The sequence below is a fragment of the Vulpes lagopus genome, chromosome 19 (genome assembly GCF_018345385.1).
Source record: "Vulpes lagopus strain Blue_001 chromosome 19, ASM1834538v1, whole genome shotgun sequence".
Taxonomy (NCBI): Eukaryota; Metazoa; Chordata; class Mammalia; order Carnivora; family Canidae; genus Vulpes; species Vulpes lagopus.
Window position 1 is genome coordinate 52,838,916 of NC_054842.1, and position 22,474 is coordinate 52,861,389.

A 22,474-nucleotide genomic window follows, 5' to 3' on the forward strand; every position below is an offset into this window, starting at 1 on the left:
GACCTGGGAGGAGCACCGGGAGACGGGGAGCATCTCCCGCCGAGGTCCAGGGGCGGGGGCGGGGGGCGTATGAGACCCGACCCCCGGGATCCCCATGGTTGGGGGAGGAGCACCGGGAGGACGGAGAGCATCTCCTCCGAGGTCCAGGGGCGGGGGGGGGGCGTATGAGACCCGACCCCCGGGACCCCCAGGGTTGGGGGAGGAGCACCGGGAGGACGGGGAGCATCTCCCGCCGAGGTCCAGGGGCGGGGGGGGGGGGGGTATGAGACCCGACCCCCGGGACTCCCAGGGTTGGGGGAGGAGCACCGGGAGGACGGGGAGCATCTCCCGCCGAGGTCCAGGGGCGGGGGGGGGGGCGTATGAGACCCGACCCCGGGGATCCCCAGGGTTGGGGGAGGAGCACCGGGAGGACGGGGAGCATCTCCCGCCGAGGTCCAGGGGCGGGGGCGGGGGGCGTATGAGACCCGACCCCCGGGATCCCCATGGTTGGGGGAGGAGCACCGGGAGGACGGAGAGCATCTCCTCCGAGGTCCAGGGGCGGGGGGCGTATGAGACCCGACCCCCGGGACCCCCAGGGTTGGGGGAGGAGCACCGGGAGGACGGGGAGCATCTCCCGCCGAGGTCCAGGGGCGGGGGGGGGGGCGTATGAGACCCGACCCCCGGGACCCCCAGGGTTGGGGGAGGAGCACCGGGAGGACGAGGAGCATCTCCCGCCGAGGTCCAGGGGCGGGGGGGGCGTATGAGACCCGACCCCGGGGATCCCCAGGGTTGGGGGAGGAGCACCGGGAGGATGGAGAGCATCTCCCCCGAGGTCCAGGGGCGGGGGGGGGGGGGCTTTGACCCGAACCACTTCAACAGGGCAGCGGGAGGAAATGTCAAACGGAAAGAACGAAGGGGCGGACCGTGTTCCCTGGTTGACGGCGCTGCCCACGCCCGGCTCAGCGCAGCCGCACGCGGCCCGCCCCCCCGCCCCCGCGCGGTCTGACCTGCGGAAGGTCCGAGCCGGGCGCCCGCTGCTCCCGCTCCCACGACTGGGCCAGCGGGAGGAGCGCGGCCCCGCCCCTGCACCTGCGTGTCTCGGGGTCGCTCACCGGCCGGGGGGGGGGTCGGCGCCCGCGTCCCCGCCCGACGCCCTCCCTCCCGCGGCCGCGGGTCCCTCAGCCCGTCCCGGAAGCCGCGCGGGAGAGCGGTGCGCCGCGGAAGGCGTCCGTGTCCGTTTCCGTTTCCGCTGCAGCCCGGCGCGCGGCCCCGTCCGGCGCGGCCCGTTTGTGCCGCGGCTCCGGGAGCAGCCGCGGGGGCCCGTGTCCCTGCCGGACGGCGTACGGGTGCCGGGCGGGCGCTCCCGGAAGTCGGCGCGCCATTGGGAGGCCCGCAGCGGCTGCTCGGTGCCCTTGCTGCCGGCGGCTGCGTCTCGGTCGCGCCCGGAGCCGGGCCGGGCGGGGCGGACGGCCGAGCGCCCGCGAGCGTCCTCGCCGGCGGGATGTGGCGACTGCGGCGGGCCGCCGTGGCCTGGTAAGTGCGGGCTCCCGCCCGGGAAGCCGCGCCGCGTCCCCGCCGCCTCCGGCCTGCGCCCGGGGCTTGGAGGCCGCGTCGTGCCGGAGCCCGCGCTGGGCTGACCCCCCCGCGCCCCGGGGACCCCCGGCCCCTCCGCGCCTCGCGTCCCTGCCGCCGCCGCGCCCCCCCGCCCCCGCCCCCGCCGCCGCGGCAGGTGCCCGGGCTCCTCTCCCTGCGTCTGCCGGAGCCAGCCCGGGGGACCTCGCGGGCGGCGGGGCCCTCGGCGCCGAGCGGGGACCTGGCTGCGCCGCGCTGCCCGGGCCTGCTCTGGTCCTGAGCATGAAAAAAAAAAAAAAGGAAAAGAAAAAGAAAGAAATCCTTTTCCTTTGCACCTTGCATCAGGGTGCAGAGTGCACCGTCGCGTTCCCGTCCCCGCTACCTCCGCGGCGCTTGCAGGCTCCCCCGTCGCGGGGGCCTCCCTACCTGCCTGTGCAGCCGCTGAGCTTGGAGGTCCTGCCTTTCCGGACTCAGCCTCCCGCCGCCTGCCTTGAGCTGCTTTCGGAAGCTTGTTTGAGGGATGTTTGAGGGATGCAGGTAACTTACAGTTTGCATAGGGGGCGGAGGGCACTTTTTTTTTTTTTTTGAATGAAGGTTCGTTTGAGTCGGAATCTGGAGCCGGGCGACTTCCAATAGTCGTAGTCAGAATGATTGCATGATTATTGTTATTGTTTTTTAAAGATCTTATTTGCTTATTCATGGTAGAGAGAGAGAGAGAGAGAGACCCAGGCAGAGGGAGGAGCAGGCTCCATGCAGGGAGCCCGACGTGGGACTGGATCCTGGGTCTCCAGGGTCACGACCCGGGATGAAGGCAGATGCTGCACCACTGAGCCACTGAGGCTGCCCAGCATAATTATTTGTCATTTTATGGAATTTGAGTTTTTTTTTTTTTTTAAAGATTTTACTTATTTATTCATGGTGTAGAGAGAGAGAAAGAGAAGGAGAAGCAGGCTACACGCACGGAGCCCGACATGGGACTGGATCCCCGGACCCCGGGGTCACGCCCTGGGCTGACGGCAGATGCTCCACCACTGAGCCACTGAGGCTGCCCAGCGTAATTATTTGTCATTTTATGGAATTCGAGTTTTTCTTTTTTTTTTTTAAGATTTTACTCATTTATTCATGGTAGAGAGAGAGAGAGAAGGAGAAGCAGGCTCCACGCACGGAGCCCGACGTGGGACTGGATCTCCGGACCCCGGGGTCACGCCCTGGGCTGACGGCAGATGCTCCACCACTGAGCCACTGAGGCTACCCAGCGTAATTATTTGTCATTTTATAGAATTTGAGTTTCTTTTCTTTTTTTTTTTTTTTTTTAAGATTTTATTTATTCATGAGAGAGGCAGAGACACAGGCAGAGGGAGAAGCAGGCTCCATGCTGGGAGCCTGACGTGTGACTCAAACCCGGGTCTCCAGGATCAGGCCCTGGGCCAAAGGTGGCGCTAAACCACTGAGCCACCGGGGCTGCCCCAAATTTGAGTTTCTGAGTAAAGCCACAGCCCTTGATACTGTAGTAAATTATTATTATTATTATTATTATTATTACTACTTTTTACCTTTTTATTTCTACTCCTCACTGTTTCCTGGAGAGACATCATCTAGTTTTACTTAAATAAAAAGGGAAGAGACTTTGCAGGAAATAGCACACTTCATTGGAACAATTGAGATATGGAGGAAAACTTTTAAGATTTGAGCTAAACGACAGACTGATCAGTAACTGGTAGTCGTCTACTCAGGTGGGTGCCGTTGGGCTAAATCGTTGATGTTACTGGGGACCCTATAGAGTCATAGCCTGGAAGTGTTTATGTGCACAGCGCAGTCCGGCTACTGCAGAAGTAGAGATGTGGAAGGTCAGGAGCCTCAAGCTGAATTTGTCCTTTGCTGTGTTTCTTCCGTATGTGTGCTACGAAGGAGTACGTTTAGAGTCCCGTTCTCAGACGTGTCCGGTCAAAACAGTTTTTGACATGTAAGAAGATCAGCGACTAACATTCATTTAGGTGCAATAACTATTTGTGTGAATATGTTGAAAAAAGAATTCGTATTAGGCAATGGTGTATAGGTCAAGAGTTGGTAGAGGACAGAGAACACGTGAGTCTGGGAGTGACGGGCGGTGGTTTGCTGGGCATCACACTGATGTTTAGTTTGGCCCAGTATAGAAGTCTGTACTGCAGATCCTCTTCCTGCAGAACGGTAAAGGCATTGCTACAGTCCCCCCCACCCCCAGCATCCTTTGTTGCTAATACAGACCCTCAGGACAATCTGATGTGTGTGTGTTTGTAGGTGTCCTGTTTTTCTCTTCATGGAAGCTTTCAGGGTCTTGGCCTTATCTTTAATTTCTCGAGGCTCTGTCCAGGTGTGGTCCCCCCCACTTCCACCTTCACCCCAAATCTGGCTTGTTACTCAGTGGGGCTTTCTATTAAAGAGATATTTTTCTTCATTTCTGGGAAGTTTTTCTTACTTATTTTCTTCCCTTCATTTTTCCTCTTCTTTTTGTTTTTAGACTCCTGTTAGACAGAACTGGTCTTCTCAGATTGATCCTGTATGTCCATGATTTGCAAAACACAATCTTCTCGTATGTTTTTTTTTTAAAAAAGTAAGCATGTGTCATAATATGTGTAGATACACACTTATTCTTAAATTATATATGGTATCTCTGTACTACATCATAATTCTTCCCTAACATAATATTGAAGAATAAGATACAAAAAAAATACTTTTTTTTTTTTTAAAATACTTTTTTTTTAGAAGCTTTGGTACTTTGTTCCTGAGTCCCAGAGAGTCATTTTATGTAACCTATGGAATGCATTCCACACACATCCCCACTTTGGATACCACTTCCCCGAGTCACGTAAACTTTTTCCTCACGGTTTCTACCATTTTTCTTTGTTCTAAGTTCCCAAGAATTTCCTTAGTACATTTTCTAGTGTTGCTATTCATTCTGTTAATCGACAATTACAGCTTTAATTTCTTTGAATTCCTTTTTAACACATATTAAACTCTTAAAGACATGTTTAATTAAAAAAAATTTGTATTAGAATCTTAGCAACAGGACTACTTGGGGCTGGAGTTTATCTGTTTGTTTTTTTTTTTTTTTTTTTTTTTTTTTTTTTTTTAAATTTTATTTATTTATGATAGTCATACAGAGAGAAAGAGAGAGAGGCAGAGACACAGGCAGAGGGAGAAGCAGGCTCCATGCGCCGGGAGCCTGACGTGGGATTCGATCCCGGGTCTCCAGGATCGCGCCCTGGGCCAAAGGCAGGCGCCAAACCGCTGCGCCACCCAGGGATCCCTGGAGTTTATCTGTTTGAATATATATACATATTTTTTTTAATATATACATTTTTTCTTTAAAAAAAGCAAACAAGGGGATCCCTGGGTGGCGCAGCAGTTTGGCGCCTGCCTTTGGCCCAGGGCGCGATCCTGGAGACCCGGGATCGAATCCCACGTCGGGCTCCCGGTGCATGGAGCCTGCTTCTCCCTCTGCCTGTGTCTCTGCCTCTCTCTCTCTATCTGTGACTATCATAAATAAATAAAAAAATAAAAAATAAAAAAAAATAAAAGTCCAAAATAATCTAAAAAAAAAAAAGCAAACAACTTTTGAGGGATAGAGAGCTATCCGTTGATACATTAGTAGAATTTAGTGTAGTTAATGTTGAAATGACATTTACTGAGCACTGACTCTATGGTCATTGCTGGGTTCTCTCACTTTTTGTTTTGTTTTGTTTTGGTTCTTCTCCCCAATAACATATGTTCATCCAGCAAATGTATTAACTGTATACTACTTGTGAAGCACTGGACTAGGCTTTATTTATTATTTATTATTTTATTTTTTTAAAAGATTTATTTATTTATTCATTCAGAGAGAGCAAGAGAGAGGCAGAGACACAGGCAGAGGGAGAAGCAGGCCCCATGCAGGAAGCCCGATGCGGGACTCGATCCCGGGTCTCCAGGATCACACCCCAGGCTGCAGGTGGTGCTAAACCGCTGCACCACCGGGGCTGCCCCTGGACTAGGCTTTAGAAATACAAGGATAAGCAAGACAGACAGGACTCCCCTGGCCTTATGAAGGTTTCAGTTTATGGTAGAGACAAGTATTAATCCAATCGTTACACTGTTACATAATACCAATTTTATGTGCATTGAACAAAAAGTATGGGGGAGCTAAGAACTGTAGCAGGGCACTCGAATTAGCATGTTGGTTCCGGGAGAGGAGGGAATGCAGAGGTGAACCCATTTGTGAGTAACGGGAGTTAAGTAGGTAGAAGAGTCTGTGCAAGCACAGTGGGTATCAGGCCCTGAGTGAGGAGGGAGCGTGGCACATTGGGGGAGCTAGGTGAAAACTGGTCTGGGTGGAGCGAGGTGACAGGGAGAGAGGCAGGACCAGACTGGAGGGCTTTATAGACCAGGAGTCTGGGTTTTCTTCTAAATGTAGGAGGAGACTGAGGACGTTCATGCAGGTGAGTGACAGCGATCAGATTTACATTTCAGGAGAGTGGCCTGGTCGTGCTGCGGAAAGCACCTCAGTTGAGACTGTTCCAGCATCCAGGTAAGGAACAGGGGTAGAGAAGATGGAAGAAATGAAAGATTCAAGATGGATGTTGCAAGTACAAGTAACAGCACTTGAGGATGAGGAAGGTTTCAAGGAGGAGCCCCAATTTGGTGGCTTATGCGCCTGGACAGGTATTTGTGCCATATCCTGAGATAGGAATTACGGGGTTGGGGGGAGGCAGAAAGATACCATGGGTTTGGACACTTTTTTGCTATCTAAGGAGTGATGCTCAGTAGGCAGTTGGACACAAGGATCTCACAAGGATCTGGAACTTAACTATTTGTATTAGACATACAAGTTTTGAGAAACCTGGGTATGTAGATGTTCATTGAGGAAATGGGTATGGATAAGATTGTCCAGGAAGAGTGGGAGGATGAGAAATGACTTTACTTCTAGTCCCACGAACTCCCAACATTTTTTTTTAAGATTTTATTTATCTGTTCATAAGAGACAGAGAGAGAGAGAGAGAGGCAGAGACACAGGCAGAGGGAGAAGCAGGCTCCATGCAGGGAGCCCGACGTGGGACTCGATCTCGGGTCTCCAGGATCACGCCCTGGGCTGAAGGCGGCGCTAAACCGCTGAGCCACTGGGGCTGCCCAACTCCCAACATTTAAAAAGTAGTTGGGGAGGGGCATCTGGGTGGCTCGGTTGGTTGAGCATCTGACTCTTGATTTCCAGTGGGGTGGAGATCTCCTGGTCCTAGGATCAAGACCCTATTGGGCTCCTCACTCGCTCAGGAGTCGGCTTGGGATTCTCTCTCTCCCTCTGCCCCACCCTCCATGCTGTGAGCTCTCTGTCTCTTTTTCTCTCTTTAAGGTAGCTGGGGAGGAGCTGCCTGAAAAAGAGTGGCCAGTGAGTAGGAGTAAAGCTAGCTGCTGCCAGTGTAGAGGGGGTTCCAAGGAGGGGGTGTTGACACTGTCAGATACTGCTGAGGGAGAAAAAATGAGAATTGAAAAAACACATGCCCATTGGAAGGCGTCGGGGCACTCAATAAGGGCTGTTTCACTGAAGTGATACAAACAGAAATCAGGTTGGTTTGGCTTTTAATAGAATAGCGAGAGCAGGGGACCAGGGCCTTTTTTTTTTTTTTTTTTTGGTCTCTTTAAATTGAGAGAGACTTGACTAGTGAGTCCTGAAAAGGCAGGAAGAATTCCGGGGAAATGGAGGAAGATTTGCCTTTGAAGGGAGGAGGAGTACTTACTGTAACCTGGGTGGGGGGCTAGAGGAGGGTGGGTGCAGATGCCGTGGGGTGGGGAGGCAACGGTGCGTCTCCTTCTAATGCTTCCATTTTCTCTGGAGAATGGTAGGCAGTGTGGGAGACGTGGGAGCGTAGAGGAGGGTGGAGAGCATCTGAAACGGTCCTGGCAGAAGGGGGAAGAGTGAGCTGATAAAGTTAGATTGTCGGGTGTCCCTGGGGGGCCAGGTGAGATGTCTGTCTGTCCAGCAGCTGCAGCTCTCCCCAGCAGTGCTTCGTTCCCTTGCTGCAGCCATAGGTGATAGTTAGGGTCATCTAGGATTTGCATTTTGCCAGACAAGTGTGACAAAAGCCAGAGGGCAAGTGACTTTACGGTATCTGCAAAAGAGTCATTGCAACTATGAATCGGGGAACTTAGGAGGTGGCTCAGTGGGCAGGTAGGGAGGTGGAGACTGACAGGTAGAGGAAGGTAGAAGTGTCCCTGATTTGGTGGTTCCAGTGGGCTCAGAGGCGGCATAGGGAAGGCGAGGTGGCCTGAGAGGGTACTCGAATTAGAGATCACGGGCAGGAGCTCTGGTGCAGCTCTTATCCCATTTTAACAGATTGAAAAACTGAGGCTGTGGTGAGGTCGTAATCTCTCTTGGTTGCACAGAGGTAAGCCGTGAAACGATAAAGGAACCAAAGTTCATCCGGCTCAAGACACTGAGCGGCTGTCGGGACGGAGCCGAACAACCTTTGAGCTGCATGTCGTGGAGCCGTGGGCTCCCCCCCCACCCCGGTCTGGCCCTTGCTCGGTTTCTGACTCTGAGTGGTAGCGTTGGTGCCTGCCGAAAGCTCAGGAGTGCCCCGTCCTCCTTGCCCTCGTGCCCGTGTCTGCCCCCGTCCGTCCTCGAGCCGCCACCTCCCTCCAGCACCTTCCTTGCTCCTGCCCGGCTGATGCAGAGTGCCTCGTCGCTGCCCCGATCGCCGGCAGTGGGCACTCAGCCCTCCCAGTCCCCGAGGCCGAGCTCCAGGATGCAGGTGCCGGCGTCGTGGGGTCTGGTGACGACTTGTGTCCTGGTCCATAGCGGGGCAACTTCGTGTCCTCCGTGACACGCAGGGAGAGAGCTGTGCTGCTCGCCTCCATACCCGGGCGCAGGCCCAGCCCGGGGCTCCGCATCCATGACCCACGGAAAGCACACTACCCCCCCACGCCTTACGCCAGATACGTCATGTTGGGAATTAGGCTTCCGTATATCGATTTAGGTGAGACACATGTTCAGGTTGTAGCATGTTGCCCTTAGTATCTTCTTTTATTACTGCTTAATTAATCTTATTCTACTCAAAAACTTTCAGCCAGGGTCCTTATATGTTCGTGATTTTTCCTTAACTTGGGCTAACTCAGGATCCCGAAACCTAGGGGACAGGCCAAAGAAGAGCTATTCTAAGTCGCTGGAATTTTTTTTTTCTTTAAGATTTTATTTATTTATTCATGAGAGACACAGAGAGAGAGAGAGGTGGAGACACAGGCAGGGGGAGAAGCAGGCTCCATGCAGGAAGCCTGACATGGGACTCGACCCCGGGACTCCAGAATCACACCCTGGGTCAAAGGCAGGCGCTAAACCGCTGCGCCACCCAGGGATCCCCGAGTTGCTGGAATTTTTGTGCTTAAAAGCAGGTTTGCGTTCACTTTGTTTCCAATTTTACTGACAGTGAATAGCAGTTAATAAATTAAGTCTCCGCCCTTTTTCTTTTTCAGCTTCAATTCCCTGGATCGGGATTGTAGCCCACAGATAGCAAACGGGAGGGCAGGCTCTGGAGTCCCACTGCCTGAGTTTGAATCCTTGTATCAGTGTGGACGTGGGCAAGTTACTTATGTGTCGTGCCCCCTTCCCCTCGTCGGTAGAATGGAGGGAGCATGAGGGTCTTCATCGTAGGACTTTGAGGAGGACTCAAGGAGGCGGCCCACGCTGCAGCAGGGTCTGGGGCACGTGCTAAATGCCCTCGAGATGCGAGGTGTGCTAGGACACCGGTTGGGCACATGCACACGTGCGTGTTTTCTCTTGGGATATTGCTCTTCTTCTGCCGTTTCCTTTGCACTGTTGCCCAGTCTCATCTTGGTCCCATGCTCCTTCTCTTTTTCAGTGAGGTGTGCCACTCCTTAGTGAAACGTAGCCCTGGAGTCCAAGGAACTTTACCGCTACAAAAACTGCATCTGGTTTCACGAAGCATTTATCATTCTCATCATCCTACCTTAAAGCTTCAAAGACCCCAATTCAGGACATCATTTCATCAGTTCTCTTCTTTAACTAACCTTCCATTACGTAAATTGAAACTTTCTCCAATTAAATATGGCTACCAGCCCCGCAGGAATTTTTGGCCAGCGAGATTAGCTGCAAGACTCTTAAAACTTCGGTATCTCATCCTAGGATCTGCTGTTGGCGGTGGCTATACAGCCAAAAAGGTGAGTCTGATTTCCCCTCTTTTTTCGGTTATTTTAGCATGATTATTAGAAGGTTTTATAGCACAAATCCCTTTTCTTTAAGTACAGTAGAATATAATTAGATGTTTAAAAATGTCTTAGGTATCTCTACCATTACCATGTGTATATATTGTTTCAATGGTGCTAATAGGGAAATGCTCTTTGAATCTTGGCTATGTTTACAGATGATGAGAACGGCCTAGTGGAAGGAGCACTGGGCTGGGGTGCGGTCACCGGGATCTGATTTTCAGCGTGCCACTTAGTAGCTCAGACAGGAAAGTAGGGGGCATGCCAGCACTACCACTCCGTGGCCGCTTCGGGAGCAAAGGCAACGTGTCCTGACCCCTAGTTTGCCTTCTATTCCACAGTATTTTTGAAAGCCAAATCATGAGACCTGTTTGAAATAAGACTGTCTTCTGAATTTTTACACTTTCTGTATTTCATAAAGGAACATTTACATATTGTATATGCTTGCCTGCTAATTTGTTTTTAGAAGAGCTGAGGCTACTTTGTTTCTAAAATTTTTTAACATGATGCATCGTTCTTAATCAACATGTTTTGATTTGATAAACTTAGGTGGTTTTTCTTAATTTTTGTTTGAGATTCAGAACATTTGATCGGCACACTTTCTTTTCTTTTAGACTTTTGATCAGTGGAAAGATATGATACCTGACCTCAGTGACTATAAATGGATTGTGCCTGACATTGTATGGGAGATTGACGAGTATATCGATTTAGGTTTGTATCATCAACATTAAAACACGTTTCTTGTTTGTGTCTTTGGGAAATAGAAATAGTGTTATTGAGATAGTTTCTTCACTCATGAGCTTACTATGTAGCAGTTTTATTTGAATGATTAAAGTAATAGAGTATCCCCCCCCAAAAATTGGTAGGAAAAAAAAATAACACCCTTGCCCATCACTCTCACATAGCCGCCATTATCCTTATGGACATTTTCTTTTAATTGTAGCTAGTCTGTGTGGTTAATATTTTAGTTTCCTTTTTAAAAATTATATGGCCATAGTGAACATACACTTTGGTTTCTTATCTTTTGCTACCTAACAAATTTGTCAGCTAAACAGCCTTGCGAGACGTCACTTTCAGTGTTGTATGTTGTTACCCAGGACAGATGCACTAACTGGCTAACTAGATCCCTTGGTTACCTCTCCTTTATGTAACCAGGTCCCTAAATGCCTGCTAGTGTGCATAGTCACTAGACAGTCACTGTTCTCCTTGTTCTGTAACAGGTATTTGATCTGTACAGGTATTTGAGAAAAAAAAATATTTGATAGTTCTGATTGCCAAGAGTAAGTTGTGATTTAAATAAATTTTTTTTGAATGAAATTATTTTCCTCAGTCTCTTTTTTTAGGCTTTCCTAAAGCTTTAGTGTGTATGGGAGTGGAATTAATCTATGTACTTCAGTGATAGCATTTTCCCAAAGATAAAACCGTGCTGCATTGACAGAGGAACCTGCTGGAATCTGCAGCACTCTTTCAGTATTTTTCTGATGTTCGTGAGGAGAGCCTTTTACCTTGATGAATTTGCGAGTGCCGCAGTGTGGGCGTGAAGGTCTGGATCCTGAAGCTGGACTGGCCAGGCTTGAAGCCTGACTCCCCACTTTGCTCTGTGCGCACGTCCAGATACTTAACCTCAGTGCCTCAGTTCCTCACCCTGTAAAGTGGAGTTGATAACTTTTTTGTAGGGTTGCTATGAAGGTTGAGCTGGTGAATGCTTTTACAGCACTTAGAATAACAGCTGACACATATTCCTATTTTGAGAATATTTGTGCTTTGGTCTTCTGCAGAGAAAATTAAGAAAAGCTCATCCTAATTCAGAAGATACTGTAAAGCTGTACCAAACTTTGACAAAATTATTGAGTGTTTGTAATCAAAACTACGTACTTTGACCATTTTATAAATAAAGCTAGCAAAAATAAAACCACAGCTTGCCTTAGGCTCTTAGACAGTTATTTCCAAATAGTAACAAGTGTGAATTTTCTGAGAGTCTGTGAAAGGACAGACCAAAGTATTGGAATTCTGTTTTTGAACTTGGACTGGGTTTTCAATACTTTCTTTGAGTTTGGGCCAGGTGTGACAAGAGGCATTTCTCTCTCTCTCTTTTTTTTTTCTTTTTTTTGATTCCTGGCCTCTTTGCTGTGACTTTCTCCTTAAAAATACTTCTGATTCCAATACTGTGTTAATATAGTGCTTCTGAGTCCAGGCATTTAACTTATAGTTTAAAGGTGTCCATATAAGCCAGACATTTGGTGAGTCTTTTTAAACAAATTTCATGGCTTATGGAATATTCTTAGAGCTAGACATTGTTTTAAATACATGTAGCAGTTGTAGTTGTAATAGGAAGAAAAATAGAAAAATATTTTAACTTTATACATGATGATTATTTAAATTTTATCTTTGTTTTAATAGTGAAATTCTTATTTTGTGAATTTTTTTTTTTTCTATCTTCTCCAGAGAAAATTAGAAAAGCACTTCCTAATTCAGAGGACCTTGCAAAATTGGCACCTGACTTTGATAAGATTGTCGAGAGCCTCAGCTTATTGAAGGACTTTTTCACCACAGGTAAGGAAGATCCTGTTTGATTTCACTTAAAGTTTCAGAAACCCCAGAGGAAAAATACTGAGCTGTATTCATGTGTTGATTCCTATCTTTTAAGTGAAAACATTTAATACAAGTGAAAAACAGATTTTTGAAAGAAACGTGCACAAAGTTTTGTTGCTCAGTGGTTTTAAATTTTGGTTAGTGCAACAAAATGAAAATTTGTAAGAGCATGAACATGCCTGGCTTTAGTCAGTGAGGGGAAAAAAATATCTCTTGTTCCTGACAGGTAGATGAGACTTCCTATGTGCTTGCTTTTCATAATTGCTTAGAACCAATTTGGTGATTTTAAAACAAATTTAACTATGATGGACAATAATGAGTAGAATTTACTGAGGTTAATCTGGCATATTTGCCCAATTCATGCCCCATCATTATATAACTCTGAGATCTCAGACGTATTTGTTTGCTCATTCCTGTCAAATTTTACATTTCTATTTCCCCTTTTGCTGATTTTTCACAGGTCACAAATTGGTTAGTGAAGTCATAGGAGCTTCTGACCTACTTCTCTTGTTAGGTGTGTAAACAGACATTTTTGCTGACCTTAACATGCCTTTTCAATGCTTCTAATAAACTAGTTGCAAATAAAATTGCAGACCAAATTTATGCCGCTTATGCTGAATTTTAAAACTCCAGAACGATATTGGGCAAATTCCTTATCGTACAGGTGAAAATAATCATTTTGCAGTAAAACTAAAATTCCTAAATACGTATCTATAATTAAAAGTATTAGAAAGTTTGCTTAACCAAAATACTTTCTTAAAATTGATATGATTATTTCTGATAATTGAAATGAAAAGTAATTTTAGTTTGTCTCATCTGTCCTGTCACAGTTGATATTTTAAATTTATCTTGTTACTATGTAGTCTGTAATGGCAGTGGTAAATGGCTGAACTGTAAGTACTCTCATGGAAAATAATCCTTATCAAAGATTGTCTTTTTTTTATTGTAATTTTCAGTGATATTTTAAACATGTCCTATAATATTTAAAATGTGTTTTTTTTGCATAAGTTACTAGTATATTCCTTAAAATAAGAATAGCTTTTAATTTTCAAAAAAGTGATTTTGCTCTAAAAATCATTTGCCTTTAAATTAACTAGACATAAGTTGAATTTGGGCCGTTGGCAGTGATGGAGAATTGAAAGGACTGCATATTTATCTTTAAGGTTCACCTGGAGAAACAGCATTTAGAGCAACAGATCACGGATCTGAAAGTGACAAGCATTATAGAAAGGTAAGTATAAAGGAGAATTCTTCACATAGGTAGTCTTGAAAGAGAAAACAGTTTTTACCTACCTGGAAGATTTGAAAACAGTAACATCTGAGGTGCAAATATAAAAGCATCTAAGTAGAGGTATTTTTAATCTTGGTGCAAAGTGGAGATACTATGTGACAGTTCTTGGAGAGCCCATTTCCTTCAAATGTGTTCTGTGAAATATTAGAAGAATTGTTTTCAACAAAGGGCATTATTGTTTAATATGTATAGGAAAAGCTGATTAAGTAAAACAAGCAGGCTTTTCTTTTCCCTCGGACTTCTCAGACCTTAATATACTTGTATACATTGTGAATCCCAGGAGAAGTCAAAGTGTACAGAGTTGTCCAGATTTATTTAGCAACAGAACCCTTTTTCCATGAAATATATTCTAGGGACTGATGTTTCATGGCATACACTTAGGGAAAATATTAAGGGACTAGGAAATGGGTTATTAGGGAATAAATTGCACCTGTTACATTAATAGTGAACAGTTATATATGAACTTATTTCAGTTATGTCAATTTCAATATTTGTGTTAAAATTCATATGAAAGTTTTGGGAGAATTGCTGATTTAAAATAACATATGCATTGCTCTTTATTTATATTCATATGTTAACCTGACATCCCCTTAGTCTTCATTTTATTCATCTTTTGGAATTGGTAACATAACTGATTCCTTGAAAGTTTTTCTGAAAAAAAAAAAAATTGGATAAATAAATACCGGAAGAATACTCCATGAACATTTTAAAATTAAATGTGGAGTATGTAGCTTTTATATTGAAGGTTATTACGGTTTTTATAAACTGAAGGGAAATAATTTATGTTTATTTAGAAAGTGGAAAGAAAATAATTCCTATGCATAAATTTCCATCTGTCTCCTGTCCTTTAACTTTGAACTTTTTACGTGATATTCCAGGTTTAAATTCTAGTATTTCAAAAGACTTTCCTCTGGCCTTTTAACTAGATCTTTTGGAGAAAACATTTTAAAATGTGTGTGCATATGTGTGTATGTGTGTAAGTGTATTTGCCTTTTAACTTGATCTTGTTTGATACCTTTTCCATTGACATTTTAACCAAAGGGGTGCCCTTGACTTTTCATGCTACTGAGGAGAAAAATATGAATAGCAATTAGCCTATTATGCAAAGCTTATTTTGAGGCAAGGCCTTGGCCCTTAATGCAGGTAGACTTAATGTGCAGAGAAAAGCTAATCTCATGAGGGAGAAGGAAACTCTCCTGCAGGATTAGTAGTGTGGTTTTCGAGCGACGAGATGTCTTGTTGCCTAGATCAGTTAGGGAGGTCGGCATCTCTGCTGTTCTCTGGTATGGCCTAGGATTACTCTGGTGAGTGAAAAACCTGTTTCAGGGTCTAACTCAGATAATCTCCTTAAAATCCTGCTAAGATGCTTAATGAATAATTGGTAAGTGATCAGGAGCTTTGCAGTACAGGAGAATGGATACCTGGGAATATAATCATATTCTCAGATGTTATTTTACACAATAGACATAAAAGTAAATTTATTGGTTTGTTTTATAATTTATTTTGCTTGAAGGTAAATGCCCTCATCTACTATTTCCTTATAACTTTCATAATTTATGATGATTATCTTTCTCATTAAAAACTCAGCAATTACTGTTAACTAAGTCTGGAGTTGTAATTAAGCTGCTTTCATTACAGTCTAAATTAGATTGTAGCAAATGCTAGTATAAGAATTTGCAGGAATAGTATATCCAGCCTCAACTAGTGGTTTTAAATTCTGTTACTGTGCAACATTTAGTGTTTCAAGGCTTGGCTCTTACCTGTAATACTCTTACTTGCGAGAGCCCCAGATCGGAAATGCTTTTCAGAGTTTGAAGCAGTCATGCCTTAACTTAATGGTTGTCAGGTTTGTACCAAAATTTCTGGCCAGATTTACGCTAGAAATAGAAAAGTAAAGGTGAATCCGATTTAAAAAAAAAAATAGTAATAAATTAACAACATTTCTTTAGCTAGAATTAAAAAGAGATTTGTCCTTTCTAATAAAAGAACACAGGGGTACCTGGATGGCTCGGTCTGTTGAGCATCTGACTCTTGGTTTTGACTTGGGTCATGATCTTCCCATCCGATGATGGAGCCTTGCTTTAGGTTCCCGGTTCAGGGAGTCAGCTTCCCCTCTGCCCCATCCCCTACCCATGCCGGGGAGCTCTTGCACTTGTGCATGTTTGTGCTCACTCTCTCTCACTCCCTCCCCCACTTCTCTCCCTCTAAAATAAATAAGTAAATTAAAAACACACACACACACACACACACACACACATCTGGAGAAGTGCTGGCAAATAGAGGCACAATTAGGACCTTTCAAAGTCAACTCAAGTGAAAATGATGGAGTTGAGAAAGCATAAATGTTAGACTGACCTGAGTCGGACAGAGTGGAAAATACAATGAACTGATTACCTATGGCTCCCAGTCTGGAGTCCCTAGAATTTTGGGTACTCTGGAAAGTTGTAATTGAGGTCTATAAAATGTCTACGAGGAGCTCTAAAAGCATATATTTCTGAATAATGCTGCTCAGGCTAACTAAATATCAAGTTTCTTTGATTTTACTTAGATTTATATCCATTCAGTTTATGGACAGTAGTTATTTACATTATGTTGACCAGAAGTTCTGATAATACTATCAATAAATTTAAAAAATGGAAAAATATTGAAACCACTTTTCAATAAATCCTGTTAATCAAATTTTAAAATTTGTATCCACTGAAGAAAAATATTAGAAAGAGCCCTTGATGTGAACTGAATAAAATCCTTGAGACCTGGAGACTTTCAGAACCACCTGAAGGCAAATTGGGAATTGAAGTAATAAGTCTATTTTAGTGAATAATTTGTAAATCCGCAGATTTCTGTATATCAATCATGACACAGATAGGTGACAAGACAACTTAGTGAATCTCCTTTAAGATTCAGTAAGATTGTCTGTTCTAGTGAAAACTAATTTGCTAAATGAGACGTTTTATTATCTGTGCTTTTGTTTTCTCATCTTTCTGGTTGGTCATAAACATCTCACAGAAGTAAGCAGCATGGTTATTCTGAAGGTTACAAGCACATTTATAACTTATAGAAGATATTTGAAGGATCTTTTAAAAGTTCAAATCATGAAGAGTAGTATTACTGTTTTAAGTATAATTATTAGACAATAATTAATGTTTTTCCTTTTCACACGTTATTCTAATTCTTATTTTTGTGGCTTTACTTCTCTTGTATCTTCCAGCTGAAATTTTTCTTCCCTTTTCTGTCAGATTTCTTCTTATTTTTCAAGCCTCACACTATTGTCCCCTTCATGAAGCCTTCTGACTATTTTAGTACCATTAATTATACTCTTAGCACTGAAAAGCTGCCAGCTGAAATATTATTTACTTTGGCTTGCATTCTTTCTATCATGAAATCTCTTTCCTCACAACACCTGGGATAATGCTGTGCTGTTGGCAAAACTGATTGATTTAACACAGTAAAAGAGAGGCTAATTGAAATAAATTTCATCAATGCCAGCAAGTAGGCCACAAATTTTATATGTCTCTTCACTGTGATCACATGTGAATTTCTGTTGATCTTTGATATTTGGTAACTACTGAGGAGAATAAGAATGTGAAAGTAGAGCAGCCTGGGTGGCTCAGCGTTTTAGTGCCACCTTCTGCCCAAGGCGCGATCCTGGAGGCCTGGGATCGAGGCCCATGTCGGGCTCCCTGCATGGAGCCTGCTTCTCCCTCTACCTGTGTCTCTGCCTCTCTCTCTCTCTCTCTCTCTCTCATAAATAAATAAATTAAAAAAAAAAAAGAAGGATTTGTGAAAAGTAGTACCTACACTTCATGTTCTAAACTGTAATGAAGCAGAGTTGCTTAAGTAGGATTTACATTTCTGGGATTCCTCATGCAACAAATAATGTAGTAACTGGCAAAATGAAATTCCCACGACCAACATCATCGAGTGACCACAGATCAGTAAACTTAAGTTTCCTGAACAGCTAACTGGCAACTGTACTAGGTTAGAATCTTAGCGGGGAGCCAACCCACTTAACGTCTTTGAGTATAGTAGTTGGGAAGCAGAGGGATCCGAGAAGAGAAGAGGGAAGATCTGCGTGGAGAAAAGTAGAATGGCAAAATAGGCAATCTTATCTTATTCCTTTATAAGCACAGTGTACTTTCATGTCATTTAAGAAACATTAAGTACATATACATAATATTGTTTTTTGGCAAAGATTTAGAAGGGATTTGGTAGGAATTGGGACAATGATAATAACTATTGGTAGATTGATATGTTCATCTCTTACGATTATCAGTTGTAGAAATTATCCAAGTAGTAAAATTGGAAATGATATTTCTGAACAGAAGCAGGTTAAATAATCCAAATGGAAAGACATATTTCCTTCTGATACCCATTAATAAACATTTTTCTGTTGACCATAAATACTTTGAGCAAAGCTATATATTACTGGGAGGGGAAAAATTAAAAAAAAATAGTTATTTTTAGCTAATCAAATAGAATTATTCAAATTTTGAAAAGTAGTTTAATGCCAACAGTATTTTTTGAATGGAAGAGGAAGGAAGTCTCCACTTTCATGAAGTTCTTTTCTGGACCCAAGTTACTTTTAAAATCAATACGGCACCAGTTGTCACACTCTTCCTTAAAGGGCTAGGTAGTGAATATTTTAGCTTTGTAGGCCCTAAGGTCTCTGTGGACTACTCAGCCATCCCATCCTCTTAGTAATTCAGTTATGCCTTCGGATATATTGTAGTATTACCATTTTCTCCTTCGAAATGTGGAGTAAACCTGATGGAGTCAGGGCCACTTTGTAAATAGACCATCTTGCCAACAGGATGGTGTTGGTACAGACTTTGTAGTCACTCTGCCTGCATTCAGATCCTGCCCCTCCTGCTTCCTGAGCTATGTGACCTTGGTTGGACAAGATCATACTCTGAGTTGCTGATTTCCTCTTCTGTAAAAGGAGGAATTTCTACTTGATAGGGTTGTTTTGAAAATTGTGTATAGTCCTTTAGCACAAGATCTGCACATAATAAAACTGAACAAATATTGGCTGTTAGGGTGATGATGATTATTATTACCTTACATTTTTAATTACTGAGTAAATTAATTGCCTATTAACATTATTTGATTAATTTCCTCCCCTTAATTTCTGTGGAGTCTGTTCTGGGGATTATGAAAAATAGGAAAATAGTTTATGGGGCTGATGTATAGCTTATTTACAGAATACACATTTTTTTTAGAAACCCAAATTTGGATATATTTTTTTGGGGGTAAAGATTTTATTTATTTGAGGTAGAGCGAGTGAGCGAGAGAGCACACAAGCTGGGAGTCAGAAGGAAAGGGAAAAGCAGGCTCCCCACTGAGCTGGAAGCCTGATGTGGGGTTTGATCCCAGGACCTTGGGATCATGACCTGAGATGAAGGCAGACACTTAACCGACTAAGCCACCCAGGCACCCACCGATTTGGATTTTATACTAGAAACTAGACGTGCATCATTAGGTAAAAGTAGGTCAGGTCACAGTTTGATTCATTCAAAGAACAAACATGTGCCAAGCCCTACTTTAAGTGTCAGCTGTAACACATCTCAAATGTCAGGGCTTATTCTAGGTGCTAGGTGTGTGAATAAACAGAATAAGGGCCTAGTTCTGCTGTGAGTTTTTAAAATGCTGTTACAAATATAATATTTTAAATGTATTCACATACGAATGACTTCTAATTTTAAAATTATTTATAATCTTTCCTTTCAAACTCTAACTTTCAGGTTTTTGCATTTTCAGCTGATATTTTGGTTTTTGGAGTTATGCCTGATTTCTTGATCTAACATACAATTTTTTAAAAATCTGACAATACTGTAGAAATACCATTAGACTGTGAGAGTTGTGGTGTGAAATTGACAATAACTATCTGTTTAGAGAGTGTATCATCTGTAGTTGTTCACAATAACTTGTTATTTACAATTATGTTTTATATATAATGTATGCGATTTTAACATAATTACATGCTGTTTCTCGAGGGAAAAATGTCTGAGCTTGGGAAAATATTTATTGAACAAAATGTATTTTGTCCATTTAAGGAATGTGTCTTGCACAGTAGTCACATTTCTTTCCCTTCTTATTCTACATGGCCTTAGCTCAAAAACTACAGTTAGGGTGAGATTTGATGCCCAAAATTGAATAAAAGGTAACCTCCTTTAGTCATGTAGTATAGTGTAAATAGTTTTTTCTGTGTCTAATTCTTGTTTTCTTCCTACTTTTTTCAGGAGGTAACAGTTAATTTCAACTATCTTCACATAGCAGTGCTACAGTAACAGACTTGGAAGGAAAGTGAGGTGTCACTAGAAAGAGGGTGTTTGCTTATAATATAATAGATTATTAAGTATTTACCGTACAATTTGTATATAGATACAAGCAATGGATTAGGGAAGGGTGTTTAACTCAAAAGTAAAAAGGAATCCTGTGCCTGATAGACTAGCACAGTTAAGAAATGTGGAATATTTGCTCACTGCTTTGATGTTATAAATGAGAGTACTGGTGATATGTTAATTAAAGCAACGCTGCTATGCAAGCCAGCATAGGAAACCTTTAAAAGGGTGTTGTTTTGAGATATCTAAACACTGGATATGAGAAGTAACTATAGTAAATAATTAATAAAAATAAGTTGGATTACTCTTCTTTCTGCTTTATGAAAAACAATGATATAAAAAATGAAAAAGTGACAGATATTAGGGGAATGATGAGGACAGTGAGAGTAGTCAGTTGGCATTGTCTTTCTTTGATAGATCTATCTATTGCCATAAAATTACTCACGAGATCTACCTTATGGATAACCACAGGTTTTTATAAATGTGTTTTGTGCTGTTGAATTTGGAAACAGATGATGACAGTTCAGTTATGTTACCTATCATGTTGATGTTCTCTCACTTGTCATACAGAAATATCAACTAGTTTCATCCTTTGATTTATAGTAAGTCAGTTTCATTATTGTTGGCATAGCCTAATGTATTAAATCTAAGAATCAGACAAAAATCTCCCAAATTATATGCTAATACTTGCCCTTAATTTAAAATGCTTTAGTATTATATGGGCTTTTCTGTTTGTATTTATTTCTTTTAAGGAAAACTTTTATTTATAGAAGTCTTTGGGTTATAAAAGTAAATTATTAAGCCTCTACATGAGTCTGTTAATTAAAATTTGAATGTAATGTTAACCAGCATTTTAGGAAACTTTTAGTTTTTTAGTCGTATTATATAAAATACAATGTTTTGGGCAATAATTTTAAAAAGCTCTGAAGCTATTTGAAACTGCCAATTTAGATTATTTTAATGAGTATTAGTTTTCCTAGCTCTTTCTATAATGTGGTAAAATTTGAGCCCATTGTTCACCCAGAACATTGTTCTGGTGCAAATTTAAATAGTGACCTCTTTCGTTAGAATGTTACCTCTTCTAGAGTGCCTAATTGAAAAAAATATTAAGCTTGTATCATTGTCAATTCTTAGTTGTTTTTTCTCCCACATCTCTTGAGGTCTGTCATCTAATAGGCCAGCAATTACAAATACTGTGCAGACAATTACATGTATTGAAAATTACACGTACCATGCCACATGTGAATACATTATGATAAAAATTGTACCAGTTGACATTTCATGATTATTAATGGAATGAATTTTAAACATAGGAATAGTGATTGTGTTGTACATAGATCCAAACTAGGTTTTGTTTCATTTTAAATTTTCATGATAACTGTATTACCTCCAAATCTCAGTTGTGTTCTTTTAGAGTGCTTTTGCTTTAGTAATTGATACATTCTTCTGTTTGTAGAGGCCATTTTTAAACTGAATATCAAAACAGCTCATAAAAAGTGAAAACTCAAACTACTTTTATGCTGTATAAAGTTAAAACAGTGCCCCAACATTGTCTTTTAATTTGCAAAAAAGAGAATCCTAAATTTTTGTCAGATAAGCTTATTGTGTAAGCATGTAGAATATATGAATTAATGTAAAGCCAAAATTAACTTGATGCTTGGAAACTTAAATTAATGGTTTTGAGGAACTCTAATCCTTAACTGAAGTCATTAGGTATCAAGGAAAAAATACTTAATAATTATTAGATAAGCTATTACGTATACTCCATTCAGTCTTGTGAAAATTATGGTTGAGAATTAAAAGATTTTTTCCCTCTTTTGTATCAAGCCAGGAGCATACATTAGTTCCTGTTGGCTATTCAAAAGTAAGGTTTCACGTAATAAGTTGTTAACTACAATGCCACTTTCCTCGAGGATGCCAGTTAGTCTAGGTTTTACTGTATATTAATATGTATCTGGCTCGTTTTAGTCAGCAGACAGAATCATTGCTTTTCACTTTTTAAACTCTGCTGTTTTATATTTCGGAGGCATCTGATTTTACTGAGGGGAAAAATGGAAATGTGGTATGAGCCCTATTACATAGTGGCTCTAAAGGTACAGACACGTTTCCATTTTTGTTATAAGCTGTCCATTCCTCCCTAACTTACATCTTTTCCTTGCTTGTGCCCTTTGGTTTAACATTGTTCTCCTCCCCGATTTTCCTCTTCTCCTCATTGTAAACTCATGGCAGGGTCTGCTTGGTGAGCTCATTCTCTTACAACAGCAAATTCAAGAGCATGAAGAGGAAGCACGCAGAGCCGCTGGCCAATATAGCACGAGCTATGCCCAACAGAAGCGCAAGGTGATGGATGGTTTAAGGGGGCTACTGATGTGTTCACACTAATCAGCCATTTCTACCAAGATCATGTCACCTTAATCCATTCATGGACTTTAGTTATGAAAAATTATTTTTGACAGTAAAAATATGAAAG

The 22,474-nt window shown here is 42.7% G+C and overlaps 1 protein-coding gene across 4 annotated transcripts in view; it reads left to right on the forward strand.

Moving 5' to 3' along the window:
* Positions 1 to 1,337: 1,337 nt before the first annotated feature.
* The window catches only part of OPA1 (OPA1 mitochondrial dynamin like GTPase), an 86,963-nt gene continuing 65,826 nt past the window's right edge, over positions 1,338 to 22,474 (forward strand). Inside the window, exons 1-7 of one of the 4 annotated variants that reach the window (XM_041734367.1) lie at positions 1,338 to 1,512; positions 9,417 to 9,735; positions 10,395 to 10,491; positions 12,226 to 12,333; positions 12,833 to 12,886; positions 13,536 to 13,603; positions 22,234 to 22,344. In XM_041734367.1, coding sequence (XP_041590301.1) covers positions 1,481 to 1,512; positions 9,417 to 9,735; positions 10,395 to 10,491; positions 12,226 to 12,333; positions 12,833 to 12,886; positions 13,536 to 13,603; positions 22,234 to 22,344 — 789 coding nt within the window. In that variant the 5' untranslated portion in view covers positions 1,338 to 1,480. The remainder of the gene's footprint in view (positions 1,513 to 9,416; positions 9,736 to 10,394; positions 10,492 to 12,225; positions 12,334 to 12,832; positions 12,887 to 13,535; positions 13,604 to 22,233; positions 22,345 to 22,474) is intronic. The other 3 variants (XM_041734369.1, XM_041734368.1, XM_041734370.1) reach the window with 3 other exon arrangements.